This window comes from Pleurodeles waltl, chromosome 2_2 (genome assembly GCF_031143425.1).
Source record: "Pleurodeles waltl isolate 20211129_DDA chromosome 2_2, aPleWal1.hap1.20221129, whole genome shotgun sequence".
Classification (NCBI taxonomy): Eukaryota; Metazoa; Chordata; class Amphibia; order Caudata; family Salamandridae; genus Pleurodeles; species Pleurodeles waltl.
This window is the reverse complement of record NC_090439.1, coordinates 872,426,445-872,453,790: the sequence shown is the minus strand read 5'-3', so window position 1 is coordinate 872,453,790 and position 27,346 is coordinate 872,426,445. Positions and strand designations below refer to the sequence as shown.

At 43.7% G+C, this 27,346-nt stretch overlaps 1 protein-coding gene across 2 annotated transcripts in view; it reads left to right on the top strand.

Annotated features, from left to right (window-relative positions):
* STK3 (serine/threonine kinase 3) overlaps positions 1 to 27,346 on the top strand; it is a 731,888-nt gene that overhangs the window by 57,949 nt on the left and 646,593 nt on the right. For both annotated transcript variants that reach the window (XM_069220541.1, XM_069220540.1), the window contains exon 2: positions 4,884 to 4,964. In XM_069220541.1, the coding sequence (XP_069076642.1) occupies positions 4,884 to 4,964 (81 nt within the window). The remainder of the gene's footprint in view (positions 1 to 4,883; positions 4,965 to 27,346) is intronic.

The window sequence follows — 27,346 nt, the reverse complement described above, 5'->3', positions numbered from 1 at the left end:
AGTGGAGTAGACTGGCATAGAGAGCAGTGCTGTAGAGTGCAGTGACGGAGTGCACTTGTGTAGAGTTCTTTGGTGTAGAGTACAATGGTTATGAGTGGAGTGGTGTAGAGTGCAGTGACGTAGAGTACAGTACCATAGAGTAGATTGTTTCAGAGTAGAGTGAAGTGGCATAGAGTAGAAGTAGTAGTGAATGCTAGATTGCAGTTGCGTGAAGTGGCATAGAGTGTAATGGCATAGAGTAAAGTGATGTAGAGTGCAGTGTCATAGAGTGCAGTAGTGCACAGTAGATTAGAGTGGCTTACAGTGGATTGGTGTGGCTGCAGGGGCATAGAGTTGAGTGTTACAGAGGAAAGTGCATTGGCATAGAAGGTATTGGCATAGAGTGCAGTAGCATAGAGTGCAGTTTTGCAGAGTGGCGTAAGGTACAGTGGCATAGAGTGGAGTTGTGCAGAGTAGATTGATGTGGCCTAGACAGCATGATGCAGTGGCGAGAAGTGCAGAGGTGTAGAGTACAGCAACAAAGAGTACATTTGGCACATAATAGAGTGGTACAGGGTAGAGTAGAGAGGTGTAGCCTGAAGTGGCATAGGGTACAGTGGCATAGAGTATAGTGGTGCAGAGTGCAGTGACATAGAGTGGTGTAAAGTGTAGTGGTGCAGAGTATAATGTAGTGGTTTGGAGTGGTGCAGAGTAGAGTGGAGTGGCGTAGAGCGGAGTATGCGTGGTATGGTAGCACACTGCCATTTACATACAACACATTTTCGGTTAAAATGACCATTAGATGTGCACAAATATACAGTTTCACTAATAAAACTATACAGTGCAGAAACGAAAGTGTGTGCAAACTTCATCACCTAGTTTAATGTATTTTGATTATATTAAAGTAGTTGTTTCCAACACATTTAAAAAGTAACAAAAAATGTGGTCCTAATACTGATATATTCTGAAGTACTTACACAGTCAGTTTAAATGTTGCCGTGTGCTAGAAAAAAACTCTTTCCTACCCTAGTATCCAGGAGGATTGGTACATAAATCCTCTCATTTGAAGTCAGAAAAAGAAAAGTGAACAAGTACCTTCAGAAGACAGCGCCTGACATTTGACCTTGATATTTGAATGCACAGCAAATGTGACAAGATGAGAACACGATTTAAAGGCCTATTTACCATAATACAATATTACAGAAAGGGAGTTAGTGGAAGAATACAGTAAACACAGTTTAGACAATGGGAGGGACGATCTAACCCTGGAGAGACAAAAGCAAATAAAGCCAGCAAGTAGAAAGCCAGAGAATGTGAGTTACAAGCCACAAAGCCCATGGTAATCAGGCAGAATGCATTTCTAGGTCAACTTTATGAAAGTCCCAAAAATGTCTTTAGCAAACCAGACAGATTGTGACCTAATGACATGGTTCTAAATTAAAAGTAATGCAGGAAGTCAAATTCCTAGGCTTTTGGGTTGATGCCAACCTATTCATATGTCAAGCATGACTTGCGGCTTACTCCACTGCTTCCCTGGCATCCCGCGTTATACAGCCTTAAACATTTACCTGCACCCTGGGAAGTCCTGCTAGGGAATGCGGGGGGACATTCTTCACATCGCTTGTCGGGTTGGCTGGAGGCATTTCTCTCCTGGGGGGGCTATATTCTTGCTCTCTGTAGTTCCTTCTTCCCAGAATTCCTGAGGAAGGGTTTTTAATTAACCAGTCCATCTTGGAGGTTCTATCATGTATTCCTGTCAGTGTTTTCCAGTTCATCATGGCGGCCTCACTTCTTCCTCTAAGCCACTTCTTTTTTTTTTGAGTATATAAGGAGCATAACTATCTTTCTCCTTTGCGTTGCAACACCCTTCGCTCCTGTTGGTGTCTCCTTGCTCCCGCTGGTGATTCTTGCTCCTGTTGTTTCCCTTCTGAACCATTCTCTTTTCCTGGTTCTGGCATTTCCACTAGCCTTTGCTGCCCCTTCTGAGCTTTGCTGCAGTCCTGGTCTTCCACCATCAGTTCTCGTCCGCATCAGCCTCCCAGGAGTCTCTGATCGCCATCAGAGTTTTTTTTTCCTTCGGGGTTATTCATCTTGGGGCCTCCTTCTGGAGTTCAGTACCTGCTTAGACATCCCATTGTCGGTGGCAGAAATGGTCGTCCTCTGCCTGTGGCAGGCAAGGACAGTGAAAACCTAGACTCACAGATTTTCCCATCGCTTCAAGGCTGGGGATAGAAAAGTCTGTCCACTGAAGAACTTGACTAACACCAAGCACGCTGTCAAGTCAGCTTGAACAGCTCTTTTCTCTTTGAAACATTTCAAACCACTTCTGCAACCTGATTTCCATTTCCTAATCCAATCCATAGTTCTTTCTAAAATTGATTATGGAAATGCATTATTTATTGAAGCTACAAAATTATAATGGGTTCCACTCTTCTGCAGGTTTGACCACAGATGTCAACTGACTTGATCAAATAACACCAGTGCTGAGAGATCTTCTTTAGTTAGAGGCAAGGTTTAAATGGAAACTAGACCTACATGACATTTGAAGTCCTAAAACATCAGCTACACTACCTACTTACTTACATTCCTCCCTTTACAGCTCAGGTGGTATAAAAAAACGTGGAATGAAAAAAATAAAATCCTATTCAGCTTCATTTATAAAATCCAGCTACATCCTTTTCTGGAGATGCCTGCCTACTATGGATCTCTCTTCCTGAGGACATCAGACTTCAAGAGACGTTAAGTCTTCCCAAAACAAGCTACAAACTTTAAATGGTTAAATGCAGGTTGGAGAGTAAACACCTGTAACATCATTTTGGTCGAATTAATAGACTAGGTTCCATCTTCCTGTTTATTCTTTCTTTTTCATCTTCTTTTTATCTGCTCTCCTACTCTAAATGTGAAACACTATTTGACTGAAGTTTTGTTTTGTCTGTGTTTGCTGTTACACAGTTAACTGTATTACTGAGATTCTGTCTTGGGGAAATTGTTTCATTGTAAAGTGCTCTGACGTGTAAAGGATAGAGCATCGCTGTATACAGAACTTCACGTAAATAAATACTTTAACCATGGTGTTTGTGAGTAAAGTTTAGAGGTTTTGGAAATATGTTACGTTCTTATAGTTAATTTGAACTGTAAGTTCACTCTATCATTTGTTTCTCAGTAAATTTCTGTTGTTTTTTGGATGATTTACTACATCCAAGTTGACCACAAGGCTTGCATGCACAGGGGGTTGGATGCAGGTTCAAACCTCTGGCCAAGCCCTGTGGCCAACCTTTTGCTGGCAGTAAATGTAAGTATATACTTATATGTGGTGGTATGTGTAGAGCACAAACCTAGCTCAAGAACAGTAGAGCACTGAGCACAAGACACAGCTGCTGGGAAGGTACAATAATTGGGGGAAGGATGGTTGACTCTTTTTAAGGCTCCGGAGATGTTATGCAGGGTCAGAAGGCATGGGCCGTTCCTGTCATTGAGGAGGAGTGCTTTGTTGCCTACTTGGAGTGTGGTTGTTTTAGTGATGCAGCGTGACCTGAAGACTGAATTGTTGTCCTGTAAAAAATGATTCTTGCTGAATTATTCCTATGCTGGGTGCCAACTCATTTCCTGATCAGTTATCCCTGTGAATAGAATATGGGTCATAGGGCAGAAGATAGTGAGGTCAGCTTGGTCCACGAATGGTTTCTTTAGCAGGCAAAGGATATAATAGGTCTTAATTACATCTGAGAAAGTTCCTTGGTCATGAAAGTGTTCCTTGGCTAAGGGATGCTTTTTTTTTTTTTTTACTTGAAGCAGGGACTGTGGCTTCTGGGAGAGCGGGTGCAGTACTCAAGGCTGCATCAGTTGGTTTCCTCACTGATGGTGGTCTTGTAGTAAGAGGCTTTAGCTGTGATCACGAGGGATTGATGATTACAGAGGAGTGTTTTGATTTGGATGAGATCATCCAAGAGCTTTGCTCCTCTACAGTTCTTTTCCTGTTTTTGTATAAAAGGTTTAGTTCTTAAGTGTACTGCGGTGCTAGGGTTTTGGCATGGTGGATTTCACTGGAACATAACATTCAGCATTAGTTCTCATGATGGTGTTGTAATTGGTGAGGAGAGTTTTGACATCTGTGGCAGGCTGGAAGTGTACTGGCAGGTTGTTTATTTCAGCTTGGATTTTCTCCAGATGGATGTATTCCATAGAGCAGAATATTACTTTTCCCTTTTTGGTGGTCCTTGATGCTGAGGTGTTGATTATGCAGTGGTGAAGGGGATGACAATGTGGTTGTTCCAGTCCAGGGCTATAGGATACTAGAGGATGCTGATAGGATTAGGTCCAGCATGTTGCGTTCGAATTGAGCTATGTAGTTACTGAATTTGTTTTATTTCCAGTATATTGAGAAGGTGTAGAAGCCTTTATTCATTATGTGCTTTAGCTGCTGGGAAATTTTAAGTCCCAGGGAATGTGGTGGGCGTATTGCATGGAGTAAGTGTTGGACTGGTGTGAAATGTGATGTTGGCAAGGCACTGAAGCCAACCCATACGGCCAGAAAACTCCTTGTGTGAAAGGTTTTAAGCTTTACATAGGCGAGTTGGCCGCAAGGTCTGGCCTGCAGTTAGTCACTGCCTGCATCCAACCTGCCTTCTGCTGTCCTACGAAAATTTAGAGATAAGTTCTTTTATTGAGTTTTGCTGATGGATCTCAGAAAAGCTTTTGCCTATCTCTGAGTATCTCTACAACCTAGCATTTTCAAGAATCCTCGCTGTGTTATAATTGCTTGTTCGCGCTTTTGACTAGGTTCATGCTATATAAATAAAACATACATATATACATTCACATATACAAGCACAATCATTCGCCATTTTACCATCCCACAGAATTTATTCTCCAACTTGATGTTCTTTTATTTTTTTCCCCAACAGTAAATTGAAAAAGCTGAGTGAAGATAGTTTAACTAAGCAGCCTGAAGAAGTATTTGATGTTTTGGAAAAGCTTGGTGAAGGGTGAGTACATTCAACTACTTTTGCAGTCTTTCCTTTCAATATCTAAAATGAGAAAAGGATACCACGGTGGGCTGGGAGGCAAGGCCTCCAACCCTGCGACATACAATTTCTCTGACATATGTTCAACTAGATTTTATTTGCATCTCGTATTGTTGTATGTGTTTTACCTGTGCCGATTACTGGAACCTAATATAAATATGTTAAGAAAACAATTTGGATTGATGGTAACAGATACCACACTCACCCACATGTTACGGTACAGCAGTGTTGCTCATATTTAGAATGGTGTGTAAGTTCTTTGGGACCATGGATTAATTGCTAGTGAAGCAGATTACAAGCCTGTATACATGGAGAATGCATGTAAGCTAACCATTTGTCGTGATGGCCATTGGCCACTCAATTATGAGTGCCCCGTTCTCCTAGAGTGCTGCTTTTTTTTTTTTTTTTCTAATTACAGGTTTTTATTGGCATCAAAAACAATATAATGACATTCTTAAGCAAAAACAGACGATATTGTATAGAATATAAACCATCAGCAATATGAGTCACTCCGGCCTAACCCATCAACTGGAATCTTAAATACAGATATTATATCAGCACACTGAAGGGTTATGTTTATTAAATCACCACCATAATTTCTTCCTATTTAACCTGCCCCCCCTCGTCACAATGTGCTCGTGTCCCCCAGCCCCTTCTTCCTCCCTCTGGGGTCCCACAGGGTCGATCTCCGAAGAATTAAGTAAGTCAGCCAGTATGACGGCCCAGGATTGCAGGTAATCGGTGAATTTAGCTTCTTTACAGGACTTACACATGTAACATTCTTCTGCAGTCGGTCATTTAGCCAGGTCACCCCTCGAGTCTGATGCATTTGGGACCCTGTCGGGCATCCACCAGATAGCCAATCTCTTTATTGCCAGTGTAAGTCCCAGTATTAAGAACTTCCTGCTTGGACTCTTTTTCGTTTTAGACATGGTCCCATATCCCTGGGAGTGTCCCATCCCATAGCTAAATTGAGAGCAGGCAGTATCCCATCCCAGTAACAAACCACTCCTGGGCACTGCCATATCATACGTATGGAGTCTGTGTCCTCGTGACCATATCGTGTGCAGGCAGAGGGCCTCATGGGGTATATTGTGTGCAGGGTCTTATGGAACCTATGTACCTGATGGATGATATTAAATTGTGTCAGTTTAAAGCGGGCATTAGCAGAAACTGTCCTAAACCCCTTGTGGAAAGCGGCCATATTTTTTGGCGTTAATTGGGAGTCTAGTAAGTGCTGCCACTTGTCCTGCACTGGCAGATCCTCCCTCAGTGCCTTGCATAGATGTGAAACCAATCTACATCCACCCTGTAAATGCAACCAGGCACCCAGGAGTTGAGACTCTGGGGGTGCTTCAGGAAAGGAGGGACATATTGCACGAGCAGTTGCTGAGAGTTTGGCATATTGGAGGACTTGCCCTAAACCAAAGGAAGATGGGTCGTCTGTTAGGGTAATGAACCGACCATCTGGATATAAGTCTCAAAGCTTCTTGCAGCTTTATTCACATCACTTGACCACAGTCATCGATTTTGCTATGTGGGAAAAGGGCCTAAGGACCCATGATGGTGTGTCGTAGGTGAATGGTGCCCATGGCAGCACCCTCTTACTGGCTTGTTCCCACATCTTACAAAGCTGGCTAACAACGGTGGGGGCCCCAGCCGGAGCCCAAGAGCCCATCATGAGGAGTTCAGAAAGTGGGAGGTTGCCATTGGTGCCTGCTAGTAAATGTGTTTCCCAAGTCTCGCTGTTGGCAAACCAATGTGGTGCATGCTGCAGCTGTGCAGCGAGATACTATAATTCCAAATGGGACAATTCCAGGCACCCCCGTTCCAAGTACGCTCGAGTGTTGATAGGCTTACCCTCTTCCTCCTGGCCACCCAGAGTAGCTTGGTGGTAAGCTTGGTGGTAAGCTTATCCAGCTCATCCTCCCTTCTGGGGATATCATACAGTGTCCCCAGGAAGATATATAAGTATTGAGGTAATGTAATAATTTTAACTAGCGCAACTTTAACCATTAATGACAGACGTAGAGTGTTCCAGAATTGTATAGAGAACTTAAATATCTGGCGTACTCTTCCCATATTAAGGTCCCCGAAACGGGCAGCGCCATGTGTGAATTTAGTCTCAATGTATTTCATATTATCTATTGCTCAGAAGATTGCCGTCTGAGGAAGTGACTCCAGTGGATTATTAATTGGACCTCCTATTGGGAGTAGCTGGGATGTAGCGTTCTTAACCTTAAGACCAGAGAGTTAACCAAATTCAGTAAGGAGCACCAAGGGAATAGGGACTGAATATTCCGGGTGGCTTAGAGCATGCATCATCCGCATACAGTAAGATCATGTCTATGCAGTCTCCAACCTGAAGACCCCAACCCTGTAGTGCAGTTCAGAGGCGAGCTGCGAGAGGCTCCATGGCTAAGGAGAACAGATTGGGGATTTGGAGGTACCCCTGCCGGTTGCCTTGGTAGAGAGAGAATCTGTCTGAGGCAGTGCCCCCCACTCGGACCGGAGCTGTGGATTGTGTATGCAGTACACAAACTCATTGTATGAGGGTGTTTCCGCCCTGTTAGGACATCCCATAAAAAGTCCCAAAACAAGGAATCGAAGGCATGTTCTATATCTAATAGGGCCAGGGTGTATGGGTCTTCCTCCTATGTGAGAGACTGCCAGACCAACGCAAGTCTTCGCGGGTTACAGACTACGAGGGATAAAACCACATTGGTCATCATGTATCAAACGGGGCTTGTGAGGTAGGTGGCTTTCGACCAGGATCTTACTTAGGATCTTTACGTTAACATTAAGCATAGAAAGGGGCCTGTACGAGGCAAGTTTCTCAGGGTTCCAATCAGGCTTCCCGCATAGAACCAGGGAGCAGACCCTTCTCGAATGCCTCTTTCTAGGCTTCCATGAGTTTTTCAGCCATCTTTCCAGCCCTTTGTTGATATAACTCCACAGCCGGACCGTCGGTGCCTATAGCTTTAGCTGTCTTCAGCAACTGTATTGCTGAGACTATCTCCTCCTTTGGCGGGGGCCCCCATAGTGGCCCCCTCATTTCTAGTTAGGGAGGGCAACGCAAGCCCCTCAAGTTATTACAGTCTCGCCTGCACCGAGCAGGGTTCTGGGCTTGCATAGAGTGATTCCAAATGCGATGCAAAAACTGTGGCCATGCTGTGTTGTGTACAAGCCCTAACCCCTGACTTGTCGCAAATCCCTCTTAAAGGGGAGCATGCCATTTGTTGCGGGGAAGGTGACCAGCATCCTACTGGCCTTATCGCCTTCTTTGTGGAGTTGCTGCCTAGATCTGGTACGAACACATTTACCTAACTTATCCCACGTCTCCAAGAGCTCCCTCTTACATTCCTTCCACTCCACTAGCGACCCTGGACACTCCATGACCACATTGTCTAGTGTGGCCAGACGCAGCTCTCACAAGTTTAGGGATTCCATGAGCTGCTTTTTCATCCTATATGATACTTTTAAGCACACCCCACGGAGCACGACCTTCATGGCATCCAACTCGACTCCTCGTGTCGATGCGCTTCCCCAGTTTTCCTCGAAGTAATGATGAAGTGTCTCGCGTACAGTCTCCCTGGACACTGGGTCAGTGAGAGCTTTGGCTCACAATCGCCATAGGGGTATTCTAGGGGGTTTAGAGACAATTGACAGGTGACCAGCAAAGGGGAGCGATCTGAGATATACCTAGCCCAGTAGGTCTCGTCTGTCGAACTGCGGGACATAGAACTGGTGGTCAAGCAATAGTCTATGTGTGTGTATGTCACCGCTCTGGGCACATGGATGGAGTATGCTTGAACTTATGGATTCCGCATCCTCCAATCTTCCTGGAGTCCCGCCAAAGTCATCATCTTCCTGAGAGCACCAGACATGGCGGGCATGGTATCCATTTGTGGGGGAATGCGGTCCAGGCCACCATCAAGCATGCAGTTGAGATCCCCCATAATAATGATCTGGGAGTCTAATTGCTCAGTCATGGACCCCAACACTGTACCAAAGAAGTCCCTGTTGTCTATGTGGGGAACATAAATATTCACCAGGCAGACCTCCCATGCATCCACAGCCCCCACAACGATCACAAAATGTCAGTGGGGGGTTAGGGAGTCAATCCTGGTCTCCAAGGTGACAAAGGGGACCCCAGGGGCCACCCAGATCAGTACACCCTAGCGTACCTAGAATATGACATGGCATAGAGTTGTCCCCTCCATCTGCTTCTCAAGGCAAAGATGCAGTTCCCCCAGGTGTGATTCTCTTGTAAGAAAGCAAATAACATCCCCTATCTGCGCAAATATGAATGCACCCTCTTTCTTTTCTAAGACAGTCCCAATCCTAGCAAATTCCAAGGGATCATCTGCCAAGCATCATCCTTAATACTTTAGATCTCATCTATTTCCTCACTTGCTGCTCTGGGACAAACATATGCTGACGCATTCTCCTGGTAGCATAGCGAGGAGACCAAAGTATATCATGTTTAGTTCGCCAATACCTATACTGCAACAGTACCATTGCACACAATAGCAGAAACCCAACCCCCCCTACCACAGGCAATGAGTCTAAACACAGAGTGCTGCTTTTTAATGAGGAAGGCGGAAAGAAAACCAAGCTGCCCACCCAGGCAATGTTATCTCACTTTTATATAGTCTCTGTTATTTAGGTTAGAAGAGTGCACTCTCTAGTATGGATCCATAAATCAATGAAGGGAAACATTAACAAGTGTAGTTAAACCAATCACTGGAACTGAAGGAGGATCAGTGAGAGTTTAATTGAGAGAATCCATAAACAAGCATTGGCAAAGCTAGTAGGTCTAATCTTAATCATAAACTTTGTATACATTTGTTACATCCACATCTTAGAAAACATCTGTGTTACGTGGGCGAGATCCTCCAGATGGAATATGGAATTGTGGCGATCAGTTATAGTTACAATTTATTATGGAATCCCCTTTGACCTTCAGTAAAAGTTAATTATAATTGGGATGCAGATATTTATTTACATGGCAAGATACTGATGCCACTGTACAAGTTGCCAAAGGATAGTTTTGTACCTAGGTTCTATCATCAGCAATGCGGTTGACTTCTCCTCATGTCACAACGTTAAATACTTTCACCCATCCGAACGTTTTAGCCAGGATCACTGAGCTTACTGGAACTTGTATGACAATGTTTATAATTGCAAACCAAAACTGTTAGCGGAGTCTTGCTGAACCGAAGTGGGAAGGGGTAAAGCTATACTGATTGCTGGGGAGGAGAGCTACAAGTAGTGTGGGATTAAACATGGAGAGCGTGGAGATGGAAGCAAGTGGACGAAAGAGTGCAATTGTGGAGCTAGGGGACAGAAGCACAAGGACAAAGAAGTAACAGTGGCTATAAGCATATGAGGGCAAGCATTAGGAAGGGGCCTGGGGAGAAGCACATGAGCAGGGAAGGAGCAACACAAGCACTGCGGACGGAAGGAGTATAGGAGGAAGACAGCATACTTAAACACAAAGAAAACAGCACTGCCTAAAAATGAGCAGTGGAAGGACACATGCTTCAGGGTAGGGACAAATAGACGAAGACGAAGGAAGCCTATAACAGCTGACCATTAAGAAGCAAGCAAATGAGAACAGCAGTGAAGCCCACCAATGGTAAGCATTGGGCGGCCTCTAAATCCACTTTTAGGAAACAAAAGGTCTCAAAGAGCATATGCGGTCTAGTCAAGACCTAAAAAGAAAGATGAGTGCTTCTGCGTTTTTTAATGATAACTGACAAACTTAAGGATGCTTCCATCTAGTCACAATGGTTGTACTCTGAACCTTTGGAAGTCCTTAACTTAGAAAGTGATAATAGACTATGAATTGTTAGAAATGTTGACAGAGCAGAGTATCTTGTATTATCCCGCCAACACAAGTGGGAGTGATTCCTTTTCCCAACATATATTGTTTTTTTTGGTGCAGTATGAAAAATGTACAGCATGCCAGCCACGCATCCATCCCCAAAAAGGTGGTTTATGCTGAATAACTGTCGTCATATGGTAGTTGCTGGTAAAGGAGCCCAAATATCTGAAAAATATAAAACCAAATATTCTTTGAATGTCATCAAACAGCCCTAACATAATTATGATTCTTACAGTCAAGAAATATGTTCTTTTGAATATACTCCTTTCCTAAGCCTCTTCCAAATCTAGCATTTATCATATTTTGGACATAATATCATACACTATGGCCCTTCATTATGACCCTGGTGGTCCATGGACCGTTAGGGCCGCTATGGCGGTCTCACTGCTGCGTGACCGGCTGTGCAGACCGCCATATTACGACAGCGGTGGTTTGACCACTGCCAAACTACTGTGTCCCTGCCTGTCCAGCCGCTTTACTGTGGCCCGCCGGGCTGGAGGTTTCCACCTGCAGCAGGGCGGTAGTTGGATGACCGCCGAGGTCATTCCGACCTTGGACACCGCCAGCATTTTCCTGTCGGTCTCATTGTCACAAAATGCTGGTGATAAGGTATCCCGACGACAGGAACTTGTGTTCTTGTCACCAGGATACCCCCCAAACATCTCCGCACACGCATGCATGCACCAACACACACACACAATCATACACAGTCACACCCACACCCCCACTCACACATCCACTCACATTTATCCCCATAAATATGCATACAGACCCATACACATAACACACGCACCCATATATTCTCCATCCCCCTCCCTTTAACTACATACATACATACATACATACATACATACATACAGGCACCAGCACTCACTCACACCCCCTCTTACCCCTTACACATTCACCCATGCACCCACCCCCCACCCCGGTCCACATGCATACACACACGCATCACTATCGCCACATTTACACACAGGCACACACGCACGCACAGACAGTCCCGCTTCCCACCCCCCTTCATGACACGCAAACACACACTCACACCCATTCACCCCCACCCCCCTCACCTTGCGGTCGGCACTTACCTTCTCCGACGAGGTGATCCTACGTTAGAGAACGGGACCGGCGCTCCCACTGCTGGCACTGCCACACCAGAAGATTGCCACACAGAATTACTAGTTGTAATTCTGTGGGCGGTCTTTTTCTGGTGTGGTGGTGCCAGCGGTGGAACCGCCTAAGAGCCGCCGGCCACCGTGATGAATGCCACCAGATATCCAACTGTTGGTGGTGCGGATATCTAGTGGCAGTCGTAATACGCAGTCGGAAGACCGCCAGCACTGGCAGTCTTCCGACAGCTGCGGCAGGCTTAGCAAAAGACCGCCGCAATCATAGTGAGGGCCTATATTTTCTACCTATTTTATAACACTTTTGAGTTTAATAGTTTTTCTTATTGAAGACATGTTCACATCTGTCCATCTTAGATTTGTTTTATCCAAGATCGTTTTTCTCAGTAATACAATTTAATAGGTAATGCACATTAGTAATTTCAGCACACCTGCTTACCTTACTGGTAAGTTGTTTAAATGTTCACAGTTTTTTGGTTTATAACTCCTTACTTTGGAACATCTGAAGGAGAATCATAGGGTCCTCCTAATTGGATATTAATCTTGCTATTTCCTTTAAGGAATAAAGGTTTGAGTGCTCTCAACCATTCCATCTTAGAGGTACGCAGTCTCAATCAGTTACTGTTTCTCCATAGGACAACTTCAAGATGCTGTCTTGAGATCAGTTCCTGACAGCCATTCATAACCACAATAGAATGTGTTCAGTAGACATTCTGGATGCTTATTTCCAGGTATCTTTCAGGAATGGCCTCAGGAAGCCTAGCTAAATCTACTTACTTGTTACTTAAAGCTTTTGAAAATGTGGGTTAGTCCCGGCCTATTACGAAACTTTGGTGAACAAATATCGAAGCACTCCTAACATATTCAACTGCATGAGCCAAAACAAATGTTGCTGTGGTTTCAGTGCCAGTGAACTCGGTCATTCAGTTACACCCATACTACATTAAAAAAAAAAACTTTGCCACATGTAACTTTTGCAGTTCTTCAAAGTTAAGTATATGGTTCAAAGAAGAGGTGTGCCATCTTCAAATGAATCCCCAACACAATCATGCAGTTATACAGTTTTCAGAAATAGTAGTCAACGTTATATACACATGCACATCATTCTTGTCCTAATTAAAACGTATCCTGCTCTCCATCATGTATATTCAGTCGTACTTGTATTTTAATGTGCAATTCCTATAACCTGAATGAAGATGTGATTGAAACTGTTCAGTAACCTAAAATCTGAAACATTGGGAATTATGCCCATTTGTTGGAGGAATATTTCCTAACCGTGGTAAACTCACATTTACATTACTAAGTGCTTTTTTTAAGTGAGCCTCCCCTCAGTCTACACAGAGATCTTGAATTTAGTACTTGTTTGCTGTGACTGACTGGGTTCACTACTGTCATTACTTGGCTGACTGCTTGGTAAGAGTTTAGTCTCACCAGGTAATCATTACCTGTAAGATTTCCGTGTAAGAGTTTAGACTAGGGGATTAATAGAGCCCATTTTGGCCTTGTCCACAGAGCATTTTGTAGACTTCGATAGTCGGTGAACTAGCTAGAATCCTCCCTGCCCTTCATATTTGTCTCCTCCTTGTAGAGATTTGTAGTCATTAAATTGCCTGTGGGTCTCTAGGGTTTCCAGGGGCCTCTGTCAGCCTAGTAATTCTGAGACTCTAGGACTAGGGATGGTTGAGCAGGGCGAGACTTGAAACCAAAATCACCCCTGGCAAAAATGCTCAAACTAGCCCAGCGCTGCAGCTGGATGCAGCTGGAATTTGGTCACAGGATTTCATGTTTGGACAAGGGTAGCCCATCCTACTCTAAATGCAGCCTAGAGTCTAACGGAGAATTACCAGAATAGCCAGTCTGGCTCTAGTCGTGAACATAGCTGCTGTGATTTCCAGGCAAAGCTGCACAAGCCCTTTCTGCAGCTCCACAAAGCAGTCAGATCCTGGACATCCGGGCCAAGGTTCTTCCAGTTCAACTGTCCCTCATATTGACCCTCAGAAGAGGGCCCAGGTTTCCAACATTCTTTTTGTGTGTGCTTTTTGCATCACCATGCATCAAAGCACCCTACTCATCAGAATATGTGTAGGACCACAGCACCAATCTATCTGGTATTGCTATTTTGATGGATCCAATGCATACCACCAGATAAATCGTCTGTAGCTATAAGAAGACATCATTCCAGTAATCTGGTGCAAGGTGGCATTTGTCAGAAAAGCCACACAAGAGTTCCTGATCCCAAGAAAACAAATTACCGGACATTTGTAAATGTATTCTTAATGGGATTTCTCCTAAACAAGACGAAGGCCCTCATCCACGGAAATGGAATGCTTCATCATCGAGCCCCTCTTCACCAAAATCCCAGATATTTGGTGGGCTCTACCTAAAACTCTTGAGTGGGTTGTCTATTTTTTTAATTCTTTTATATATTGCTACTTAGTTGCTAAGACTACAGGCACCCTAGCTAAAAAAGAGAGTTAAAAAGAATCTATGGAAGCTAAAATGTTATTGGTGCTTCAGAGTTGCATCACGAAACCTGAAAAAAGCAAGGGTCAATGTAATGTTAGCTCCTTAGTATTAGTATGAAGTTGTGTGCTTTTTTTCGTCCCATACTTGTGAGTCCAAGGGCGATGGGTTGCGGCCATTCATCAGGACTGGGGTCCTTATTTATAGGTCATCTAATTAGTTCTCTACAAGGTCAATCACTGTAGTCAAGAGAAGGAAATACTTTTATCCCTTAATGTGTTGTGTGTCACATTCACATAAGAGGTCATATCAATGCTGTACAGCCTCCTGGAGAAATTTTTGAACAGTAAGTTTGTAAAAGGATCCAGCATCCAAAACACAGCACAAGGAGCTAAAAGCACCTCTGTTATAGTTCTGTGTAGGGATTACCACAACAAAAGTATGACAGAGCCACCTGGCTCAAATAAGCTTATTGGTGGTACCTAAAGAAATGGTCGAAAGAGTCACTATCATTCATAGTGCTCCTTATGTCTGTGGGGAAACAAACGAGCAAGTCGCTACCTTTTAGGATGGATACACCTAGCTGTATGGAATTCTGTTTGCTTTACATAGTCAGTCTAAAGCTGTGGTTTTCAAACTTTGTAATGCTGCCTCCCACCAACCCCTCAGTGGAAAAAAAAATCAGGCCCCCCTCAAAATGTTTCACAATTATTCTAATAGGTTGGCAATGTTTAAATATGTCCAGGCTTATTTAAACATTGTAGTTAAGTTCTGTTACATTTTTAAGAATAAAAATACATTCTTTTCTGCTTTAAACAATGCACTGTTAACTACACAATGCTTCTTTTGGCTAGAACCTGACACCCCCCCTCACACCACCAGGATCACTGGAGGCCCCCCCTAGTGGGGCCCGCCCTCCCACTCCCACCAGTTTGAAGACCCTTGGTCTAAAGGCGATCAGACAGCCAGTGTTGTAATGTGGTGGTCAAACCGCCAAAGCCACGATGGTCCCACTTCTAAATTATGACTTTGGCGGTTATATGACCCCCAAACTCGTAATGAGGCCATAAGTAGGTAAGTGGCTGTCATTTTGAGATGATTTCATTGTTTTGGAATCGGTATTTCTGCTGAGATGAATTTGTATTATCATCCATGATGAGTCATTCACTCTGTTGGATTTGTTATGGTACTCTAATGCTCTTTGAAACTGTCTTCAAAAGTTGTGTATGTAACCATATTAGAATGTCAAAAAGTTGGGTCCTATTAAAAAGTTTGAGGTATATCATCACTGCTTCAAATGAAACAATCAAATGGCAACAATTGTGAAGAGGTTTTACCTTTCATATTTCAGTGGGTCTTCATTTTGAATCAATGTGATGAGGGCTGAATGGGGACATTACAGCTATTTGCATGTTAGTTAGATGAGTTATCAACTGTTCAATGCTTTCTGTAAGTAAGATTAATCAGTTAGTGCATATTTTTAAGGCACTCTGTGTATTGAGAAGGTCATAATTAGCTCCATTTGCTGTTGTCTTTGAGGTGTGAGCCCAATCTATGCACTCACTGCTCTTCAAACTTGTAAACGTTACTTTTGTCACACCTGAGGGCACATTCAGTACCAGTCCACTGTAGATAGTCTTGAGAATGGCCCATTTGTTTGAAATGGAACACTAGTTTCCTAGTAAGGTTTCCTGATCTTATATTACTTCGATGTTGAATAATGCATGTTCTTATTTGCCTGCCTGTCATGACAATGTATTGAGGTTTACAAAGGCACCGAAGCAGGTAGTTCGAAGGGCTGTATTACAAATGGTAAAGGACATTTGCTTCCATTGGTAAGGGAGAAACAAGTTAGGGGAATTGGTATGCATAGTGTCCTTTCATATTCTCCACTTCCTGCTAGAGAAGTGACCAACCACAGGTGGTAGTTTCCATAGTTTATTTTCTGCATCATTAGAATGCACTGTGGATTTTACATTTCTTTTGTAATTTGTTTCAGATTGGTAAGAATGTTGTAACATGCAATTCTGTCAGTGTGTTCGTCATTAAAAGTTTCAAGCAGTATATCCCTATTATTATTCCTTGTGTGTTTGGACTATTTTTTTAGGATTCACCATTTCTATGGTGTATTTTTTGCCAGAGCTTTGGGTTGTTCATCAAAAGTAAATATATCTGTGCAATTCCTTCTGATTCAACGAAAGTCTGAAAGTAAGATTGTAAGATTGTGGTGGCTGTCATTTAGATTCTTCACCTTTTGCTTGACTGTTATATTTTTGCTGTGCACTTTAGCCCTTTTAACCAGTTATAAAGTACATATGCTCCTCCATTCAGCATGATGAAATTTGGGTCTACTCCTAATTGGTATATTTAGGTATTGGTATATTTACGTACCTATAGGTCCCTAGTATATGGTACAAAATGTACTCAGGGCCTGTAAGTTCAATGTCACTAGTGGACTGGGGCACCTATTTGCCATGCAAAACATTAACACCGTAAAACATGGCTTCATGCCTACCATTGTAGACTGACTGTGGCAGATCGAAGCCTGCCTTTTAAATATTAATAATACACCGCTTTGTAGGCTTTCTAGTTCACAAGGCAGGTTACATGGTATTTAAAGATAGGAGGAAATTTACTGTTAACATAGATTTATAGTGACTAGCACCCAAAAGTCACTTTTTACTGTGGCAGGCCTAGCTGGCCTGTCCAATGTAGAAAACAGAGTATAGATTAAAAATCCTAATACTGTATCTTGTGAGGGGGACTTGCTAGAAACATATTTAAACAACAATTTTCATACGTATTAGAGTCTAATTCAATCGTGAAATCATTTTTCATAAATATTATGGAAAATAACTTTTAGAAAGTTACTGTTTACCTGCCTGATGTTCTAGAGGCAACATTTTCATTTGCTTTCCCATTTTTGCCAGCCAGTGATTAGCATTTGAAGAATTGTGAAAACTGCGGTTGGAGCAGAGAAGAAAGGCCAGTGTGTAGGGAGGTGATGTTGTTCACTTGACAGCATGGCCAGTGGGGTTGGGTCTAAGAACTGGGTTAAATTAAAAAAAGACCTCCCCTGTCACAGGCAAATCTTAGCTGACACGTGGGCAGAGCCCCTCCTTCGTGTCCCCCAGCAGGGCAGACTCAAGTTACAATCAGCCTCTTTTTGACATTACAGTGTCAAATCCTGTTTGAATATTAATTCCTGCTTGACAAGTCTACTGATTTTTTACATATAACACTGGGGTCACACTTGAAAAGAATTGAAACAAGATGCCAAAACAAATCTTCTGTTTCCACTGTTTTGTTGCTGGGAAGACCTGCTTTGTTCTAGCAGACATCTGCTTCTGGGTTTATGGGGGTTCAGTGACTGGATTTTAGTGTTAGATGTAGGAAGACACTAGGATTACCATTGTACACCCTCCACTCACACCCCGTACAATCAGCACCCAAGTTTACTATGGTAGAAGACTTCCACCATCTTGAAAATGCCCAAAGGGCATAGGGTTTGGCCTGGGAACTTTCCTCACATTTGTTAGGGCATGGCCAGGAATCCTTAAAAGCCGCTAGTTTGTGGCTTGCATTAATTAGGCATCTTCAGCCACCTGCTTAAGAACTTCCCTGGACATGTGGAAGATCAGTAGAGGAATAAACTCGCTGTCTGAGACCTGATGGGAGCCTAGAAGACTGGACCTGCTCTCCCTCTTTCACACTGGCAGGAAAAGTGCTCTCTAAAAGATATAAGGCTGAGCTCCTGTTCGAGCTACAGGGAGACGACAAGTTACAAGAAACCTTTTCCTTCAGCCACCCAGCTGCCCATTGGTCTGCTCAAAAAGGGAAGGACAGTACCTGGCCCTGCAGCAGCAGAGACTATCCAGGAGGAGAAGCCCAGCCATGATGTATAGAACACCCAGAGAACACTGACTGCCAAGTGGGAATGTCACAGGGACAGACTAGGTTGTGAGGATTTGTCTGGTCTCTGAAAGCGCAGCTGTTGTGGTGAACTACATGAGGAAAATCTGAGCCAAGCAACAACGTGCCATCCAGTACGTATGCAGCCCAAAGGGCTGGTGTTGCTGCTTGTGACGTGTGGTGCAACCTCAGAGAAGCTGTCATTATCAAAGATGGAGGACTGCACTAATCTGTAAGCCGCAGCTGTTGAAGCTGAGCACCCGCCAGACTAGCCCAGGGGTCGCAGCTTCCGAAGATGAGTATCCATCAGTTGGCTTGCCTTGCTTATAACTGTTGTGGTCAGAGAGAAATGAGTGGGACCACTGCCATAGTTGAACAAAGATTCCAACTGTGTAGGCTGACATGGGTGCCTTCCAGCTTTAACCAGGCATGTCGCCACTGACTAGGTGAAGTCGAGGCTAGTACTTAAGAGACTGTAAGACTGTAACATGAACAAACATATGCAGCAATAAGCATAAGCCATTATTTTGGGACTCATTGTGCTAATAACTTTTTGGTCTGACCTACAAGTTGTTGAGGTGACAACAGCTTAGTGAAGCTTGCACTTGTGTCTAATAATGCCTAACTTGACTTACTGAGATGTCACCACAGACATTGGAGGGCATGGCAGCGGGAGGTGAGGGGTCTTTAGAAGTTGTAACGCTTTATTGGGAGTCTTGGCTGGAATTGTTTAACCTTGTAGTTGTACACCTAATTAAATTGTGTAGTATTTCCCACTGCTGTGATAGTAAAGGTATTTTCCTTTAATGTAAAGACACTCGCAGAGCTAGACTGTGATTTATTCTTTCTGTTTCACTGTTGAGTGGTGAGTATCTGCCTTATCTCCTCCCCCCACTACCCACGTGAGAAGGCTTTGATTGCTCACTCTTGCTGCCCCGAGAGTCAAGAGTGAAAAGGGTGTACTTGGAGCAGTTTGCAGTGCCATAGTAGGATGAACCCCAGTGGCAAGTCACCCCAAGCACCATGGTTGTGGGCCAGTATCCCCTGTCTGCCTTTTGGCTTCCGGGCCTTGGTCTGGCACAACCTTATCAGGCATCTTGCATCTCCTTTCACCAGAGAGATATCCCTTTATCAGTCCTTGACTCCATCTGTTAGAGAAGTGCGTGTCCAGCTGTTTCTGTCTTGGGGACCCACCAGAAGTACAGCTGTGAGGAGACCTGTTCGATAAACTGTTAGGTCAGTCTGATGTTACGTTTCATTTTCTTTCTTGATTTAATGAACAGCAAGATGACTTAAAATCAGATATAGGTGTAAGTTGCACTACTTTTGCAATTTAACCCCAGTGTGAATTTCTGGGAAAAAATGGTACGACTGACAGGCTTTCTTTAAGGTTCTAGGCCTTTCTTGTTGAAAAGAAAAATACTCGGAACATGCAGAAATATTTTGAAATTAATGCAAGGAGTGGGGTTGGTGAAATCTGTGCTATTCCAACACATTAAAAGGTGCTTTCAGACTCAGACCAAATGCTGAACATATATGTGCCTGTCTGTTTGAAAGGAGACCACTGTGGTTTGTTCTGTATCATCTGCAGAACCAAAAATAACTCTGTGTATTTGACCCTTATAATCTTAGGGTTTATGAAAATATGGTAATCATTTATTGTGAAAAATGTGATTAAAATGTACTCTTGTCACACACTTCACTATATGCAATCATAAATCTCTCCTGCCTTTGCAGCAAGGACGAGAATTTGGAACTACATTTGCATTGTTGAAATGTTGTTCTTCATATGAACTATTCAGTTTTTCCCTATATCTAAAAAATGAATATGTCAAACCTACCTAACTGGTAATAATCCCTTATTAGAGTGTGTGTTATGCGTTTAGAAATAGTCCATCATTTTGTTAATACATTTTCAACCATGAGGTGATCAGATTCTGTAAGCCAGAAATGTATTCTCTTAAATTTCATCCTACATTTGCTTTAAGTTTACACTTCTACGCACTTCAGCAAAATACCATGGAGTAATTACAGGAGTCTTTGAAAGTTATGCATTTCTATATGGGAATCTTACCCATGACACTTAAAAACCTTATTTATTCACTCGGTGAAAAATGTGTTAGACTAAACATTAATTGGGTAGGTTTTCATCATTACGAGGATTTTCATTCATGAAAGACAACAAATACTAATTTTGTGATTTTAGAATTTGAATTTTACAAATGCTAATCCAACATTTTGCCCTCTTTAGTGACCCTGAGGTAGACTAAGCATTTAGTGAATCTGGCCCAATAATTGAGAGTAGATGAAAGAACATAGTTCATACTTGGGCTAAAATACTAATTATAAACCATGGAAGAGCATATGTTGCGGTGGGACCCACTCATGGCTATTCATCAAGAATTAGCAGCAAGCCTGCCAGGTAATATTTCAATGCTTTCACACCTTTGGTGGACTTGCCTTAATATCATGGGGGGGAAATAGTATGGCTCATTATTTCCACTCACTCCCTTGAAAAGTTTGTTGGTACCCTTATTAATCATGTATAACCTTATGTTCGATGGCATCTGTCGCTGTAGATACACATGGTATGCATGAGCTCGCCATCTGGTGTTGGGTCGGAGTGTTACAAGTTGTTTTTCTTCGAAGAAGTGTTTTCGAGTCACGGGACCGAGTGACTCCACCTTCTGTGCTCATTGCGCATGGGCGTCGACTCCATCTTCGATTGTTTTCTTTCCGCCATCGGGTTCGGACGTGTTCATGTCGCTCCGAGTTTCGGAACGGAAAGATAGCTGAAGACGGAAGATTTTCGACGGTATCGTTGCGATCCGGTTACAGATAGACACATACGACGACGCGTTGAACATCGAAGCGCTTCGGTGCCCTTCGGGGTAGATTTCGGCACCCCGTCGGGGCCTAGTCGGCCCGACCGCGTGGAGGACAACGCCGATGGATCGGACCCCGTTTCGATTCTGCCCCGAATGCCACAACAAATATCCTTATACGGACCTGCACTCGGTCTGTAATCTGTGCCTGTCACCCGAGCACAGTGAAGAATCCTGCGAGGCCTGTCGGGCGTTCCGGTCCCGAAAAACTCTGCGCGACCGTCGAGCGAGAAGACTGCAGATGGCGTCCACGCCAAAAGAGCGTCGACAGTTCGAGACAGAAGAAGAACAGGAGGAATCCTTTTCCATCCAGGATTCAGACTCCGACGAGCTACACTCTACAAGAACTGTGAGTAAGACGTCGAGATCAAACCCTAACAAAGGAAAGAAGGCCCAGGGGACGCCACTGCCAACCGGCCATGGCTCCACCCAAATTCTCGGTGACCAACAATCGGCACCGAAAAAGGCCCATTCAGTGTCGAGATCGTCCGACTTCGGTCGAGACACCGGCACGCAGCCTCCTCGGGACCGAGAGAGTGCTAAACAGAAGCATCGACACCGAGAGTTCGGTGTCGACACCGATCGACGCCGAGACAGTGGCGCCGAAGACCATAGAGGCCAAGAATTTTCGGCACAGAAAAAGAGGAAGGTTACCTCGGAGCCGAAAAAACAATCGACAGGGCTTTCGGAGCCGAAAAAAGCGACATCAGACCCTGTTTCTGGCTCCTATACCGAAGAGCATTCTATGTCTTCTCAAATGAAGAAACATAGATTTGAACAAGAACTGCAATCCACTGACGTGGATCACACGCAAAAGCGTATCTTTATTCAGCAGGGGACTGGGAAGATCAGTACCCTTCCACCTGTCAAACGAAAGAGAACGCTTCAGTTTACTCCTCAGCAACAAACAACACAAAAGGTAACACCTCCTCCCTCGCCTCCACCTGTAACTCCGGCTTCGCCAACTTACACCCCGTCACATTCGCCAGCTCACACCGCCATGAGCCACGACGACCAAGATCAGGATGCGTGGGACTTGTACGACGCACCAGTGTCTGATAACAGCCCAGACACATACCCAACTAGGCCATCACCACCGGAAGACAGCACAGCCTACTCACAAGTGGTGGCTAGAGCAGCTCTATTCCATAATGTGGAACTACACTCGGAACAAGTAGAGGATGATTTTTTATTTAACACCCTCTCCTCAACCCACAGCTCCTACCAAAGCCTGCCGATGCTCCCAGGCATGCTACGCCATGCAAAGGACATTTTCAAGGAGCCAGTTAAAAGTAGGGCAGTGACGCCTAGGGTGGACAAAAAGTATAAGGCGCCTCCTACGGACCCTGTCTTCATCACCTCTCAGCTGCCACCAGACTCTGTGGTGGTAGGGGCTGCCAGAAAACGGGCAAACTCACACACTTCTGGGGATGCACCTCCCCCAGATAAAGAAAGTAGGAAGTTCGATGCAGCCGGGAAGAGGGTTGCTGTCCAAGCAGCAAACCAGTGGCGCATCGCAAATTCACAAGCGCTGCTAGCGCGATACGACAGAGCCCACTGGGATGAGATGCAGCATCTCATTGAACATCTCCCAAAAGATCTGCAAAAAAGAGCAAAACAGGTTGTTGAGGAGGGTCAAAACATTTCCAACAATCAAATACGCTCCTCCATGGATGCAGCAGACACGGCCGCAAGAACCATTAATACGTCGGTTACCATCCGTAGGCACGCATGGCTCAGAACGTCTGGATTCAAGCCAGAAATTCAGCAGGCAGTGCTTAACATGCCAGTAAACGAGAAACTTCTGTTCGGTCCGGAGGTCGACACAGCTATAGAAAAGCTCAAGAAGGACACTGACACTGCCAAGGCCATGGGCGCACTCTACTCCCCGCAGAGCAGAGGATCTTATAACACCTTCCGCAAAACACCTTTTAGAGGAGGGTTTCGGGGTCAGGCCACACAAGCTAGCACCTCACAGTCCGCACCGCCCACCTACCAGGGACAGTACAGAGGAGGTTTTCGGGGCCAGTATAGAGGGGGGCAATTTCCTAGGAATAGAGGAAGATTTCAAAGCCCCAAAACCACTACCAACAAGCAGTGACTCACACGTCACTCACCCCTCCCACACAACACCAGTGGGGGGGAGGATACATCAATATTACGAAGCATGGGACAAAATAACTACAGATACATGGGTCCTAGCAATTATCCAACATGGTTATTGCATAGAATTCATGCAATTCCCTCCAGACATACCACCAAAATCACAAAATTTATCAAAATACCATTCACAACTTCTAGAGATAGAAGTTCAAGCACTACTGCAAAAAAATGCAATAGAATTAGTACCAAGCACACAAATAAACACAGGAGTTTATTCACTGTACTTCTTGATACCAAAAAAGGACGAAACACTGAGACCAATTCTAGACCTCAGGGTAGTAAACACATTCATCAAATCAGACCACTTTCACATGGTCACACTACAAGAAGTGTTACCATTGCTCAGAAAACACGACTACATGACAACCCTAGACCTCAAGGACGCATATTTCCATATACCAATCCATCAATCACACAGGAAATATCTAAGGTTTGTATTCAAAGGAATACATTACCAATTCAAAGTATTGCCTTTTGGTTTAACAACCGCTCCAAGAGTATTCACAAAGTGCCTAGCAGTAGTCGCTGCACACATCAGAAGGCAGCAAATACATGTGTTCCCGTATCTAGACGACTGGCTAATCAAAACCAGTTCGCTCACACAATGCTCACACCACACAAATCAAGTCATACAAACCCTCTACAATTTAGGGTTCACCGTCAACTTTGCAAAATCAAACATTCTGCCAAGCAAAGTACAGCAATATCTAGGAGCCATAATAAACACGACAAAAGGAGTAGCAACGCCAACTCCACAAAGGATCCACAATTTCAACAGGGTCATTCAACACATGTCTCCAAACCAAACAATACAAGCAAGAACAATACTACAGCTCCTAGGCATGATGTCCTCATGCATAGCCATTGTCCCAAACGCAAGACTGCACATGAGGCCCTTACAACAGTGCCTAGCCTCACAGTGGTCTCAAGCACAGGGTCACCTTCTAGATCTGGTGTTGCTAGACCGCCAAACTTACCTATCGCTTCTATGGTGGAACAGTATAAATTTAAACATAGGGCGGCCTTTCCAAGACCCAGTGCCACAGTACGTAATAACAACAGATGCTTCCATGACAGGGTGGGGAGCACATCTCAATCAACACAACATAAGAGGACAATGGAACATACATCAAACAAAACTGCATATAAATCATCTAGAATTATTAGCAGTTTTTCAAGCACTAAAAGCTTTCCAACCAATCATAACCCACAAATACATCCTTGTCAAAACAGACAACATGACAACGATGTATTATCTAAACAAACAAGGAGGAACACATTCAACGCAGTTAAGCTTGTTAGCTCAAAAAATATGGAAGTGGGCAATCCACCATCAAATTGGTCTAATAGCACAGTTTATTCCGGGGATCCAGAATCAGCTGGCAGACAATCTCTCTCGAGATCACCAGCAAGTCCACGAATGGGAAATCCACCCACAAATTCTGAACACCTACTTCACACTCTGGGGAACACCACAAATAGACTTATTTGCAACAAAAGAGAACGCAAAATGCCAAAACTTCGCGTCCAGATACCCACACAAGCAATCCCAAGGCAATGCCCTATGGATGAACTGGTCAGGAATATTTGCTTACGCTTTTCCTCCTCTCCCTCTCCTTCCTTACCTAGTAAACAAATTGAGTCAAAACAAACTCAAACTCATTTTAATAGCACCAACGTGGGCAAGACAACCCTGGTACACAACACTGCTAGATCTGTCTGTAGTACCACACATCAAACTGCCCAACAAACCAGATCTGTTAACGCAACACAACCAACAGATCAGACACCCGGACCCAGCATCGCTGAATCTAGCAATCTGGCTCCTGAAATCCTAGAATTCGGACACTTACAACTTAGCCAAGAGTGTATGGAAGTCATAAAGCAGGCCAGAAGGCCATCCACTAGACACTGCTACGCAAGTAAGTGGAAAAGATTTGTTTGTTACTGCCATCATAATCAGATACAACCACTAGAGGCAACTCCAAAACATATAGTAGATTACTTGCTCCATTTACAAAAAGCAAAGCTAGCCTTCTCTTCTATTAAAATACACCTTGCAGCAATATCTGCATACCTGCAAACTACATATTCAACTTCCTTGTATAGGATACCAGTTATCAAAGCATTCATAGAAGGGCTTAAAAGAATTATACCACCAAGAACACCACCTGTTCCTTCATGGAACCTAAACGTGGTTCTAACAAGACTCATGGGCCCACCCTTCGAACCCATGCACTCTTGCGGAATACAATTCCTCACCTGGAAAGTTGCCTTTCTCATCGCCATTACATCTCTAAGAAGAGTAAGTGAAATTCAAGCGTTCACAACACAAGAGCCTTTTATACAAATACATAAAAATAAGGTCGTCCTACGACCTAATCCAAAATTTTTACCAAAAGTTATTTCTCCATTCCATCTAAATCAAACGGTAGAATTACCAGTATTCTTCCCACAGCCAGATTCTGTGGCTGAAAGAGCACTACATACATTAGATGTCAAAAGAGCATTAATGTACTACATTGACAGAACGAAGAACATCAGAAAAACTAAACAGCTATTTATTGCATTCCAAAAACCTCATGCAGGTAACCCAATATCAAAACAAGGTATAGCCAGATGGATAGTTAAATGCATCCAAATCTGCTACCTTAAAGCAAAAAGACAACTGCCCATTACTCCCAGGGCACATTCAACAAGGAAAAAAGGTGCTTCAATGGCCTTTTTAGGAAACATCCCAATGCAAGAAATATGTAAGGCAGCCACTTGGTCTACGCCTCACACATTCACCAAACACTACTGTATAGATGTGCTATCCGCACAACAAGCTACAGTAGGTCAAGCTGTATTAAGAACTCTATTTCAGACAACTTCTACTCCTACAGGCTAAACCACCGCTTATGGGGAACTAACTGCTTACTAGTCTATGCATACCATGTGTATCTACAGCGACAGATGCCATCGAACTGAAAATGTCACTTACCCAGTGTACATCTGTTCGTGGCATCAGTCGCTGAGATTCACATGGACCCACCCACCTCCCCGGAAGCCTGTAGCAGTTCAGAAGTTACCTTCAATTTTGTACATTTGTATATATATTACTTAATCCTTTAATAGGTACATACTTACATTTTTCATTGCGCGGGCACTATTACTATAGTACAACTCCTACCTCACCCTCTGCGGGGAAAACAATCGAAGATGGAGTCGACGCCCATGCGCAATGAGCACAGAAGGTGGAGTCACTCGGTCCCGTGACTCGAAAACACTTCTTCGAAGAAAAACAACTTGTAACACTCCGACCCAACACCAGATGGCGAGCTCATGCATACCATGTGAATCTCAGCGACTGATGCCACGAACAGATGTACACTGGGTAAGTGACATTTTCATACTAAGTGGTCAGTACAAGGCAGGTGAACTTATTTTAGGTTCCATCCATGTTACCAAATGTTCAAATATTTACTATTATTTGGAGCCTCTATATCAATTCTGTTTCAGTGTAGTGCATATCTATCAAGGTTAGTGTCATGGCTCTCCAGGGGAGGGAAAGGCAAAAGATGTGAGATTGTGAGAGGGGTGTGGTTGAGGTCATTGTATTGGAAAATTACTGAGTCTTTTTGCAGTGTGTCACATACAATCTCAAAACGGAATGAGGAGGCGAAATTTCCAATTTACGAGATCACAGTTGATTTTTGATGAAAATCCTGTTAATATATGTGGATCATTCCTCGTGGTGATCTATTTAAAATCAGATTAATTGTTTGAATCATTAAAAGGTGTGTAGTTCTTGTTATTATTAGTTTTCCTTACAAAAACCAATATGATCATGCATCGAATCAGCATCAAGGACTCGTACTCAGACATTACAATACAGAAAGTGGTGAATTTATTATTTCATGTTTT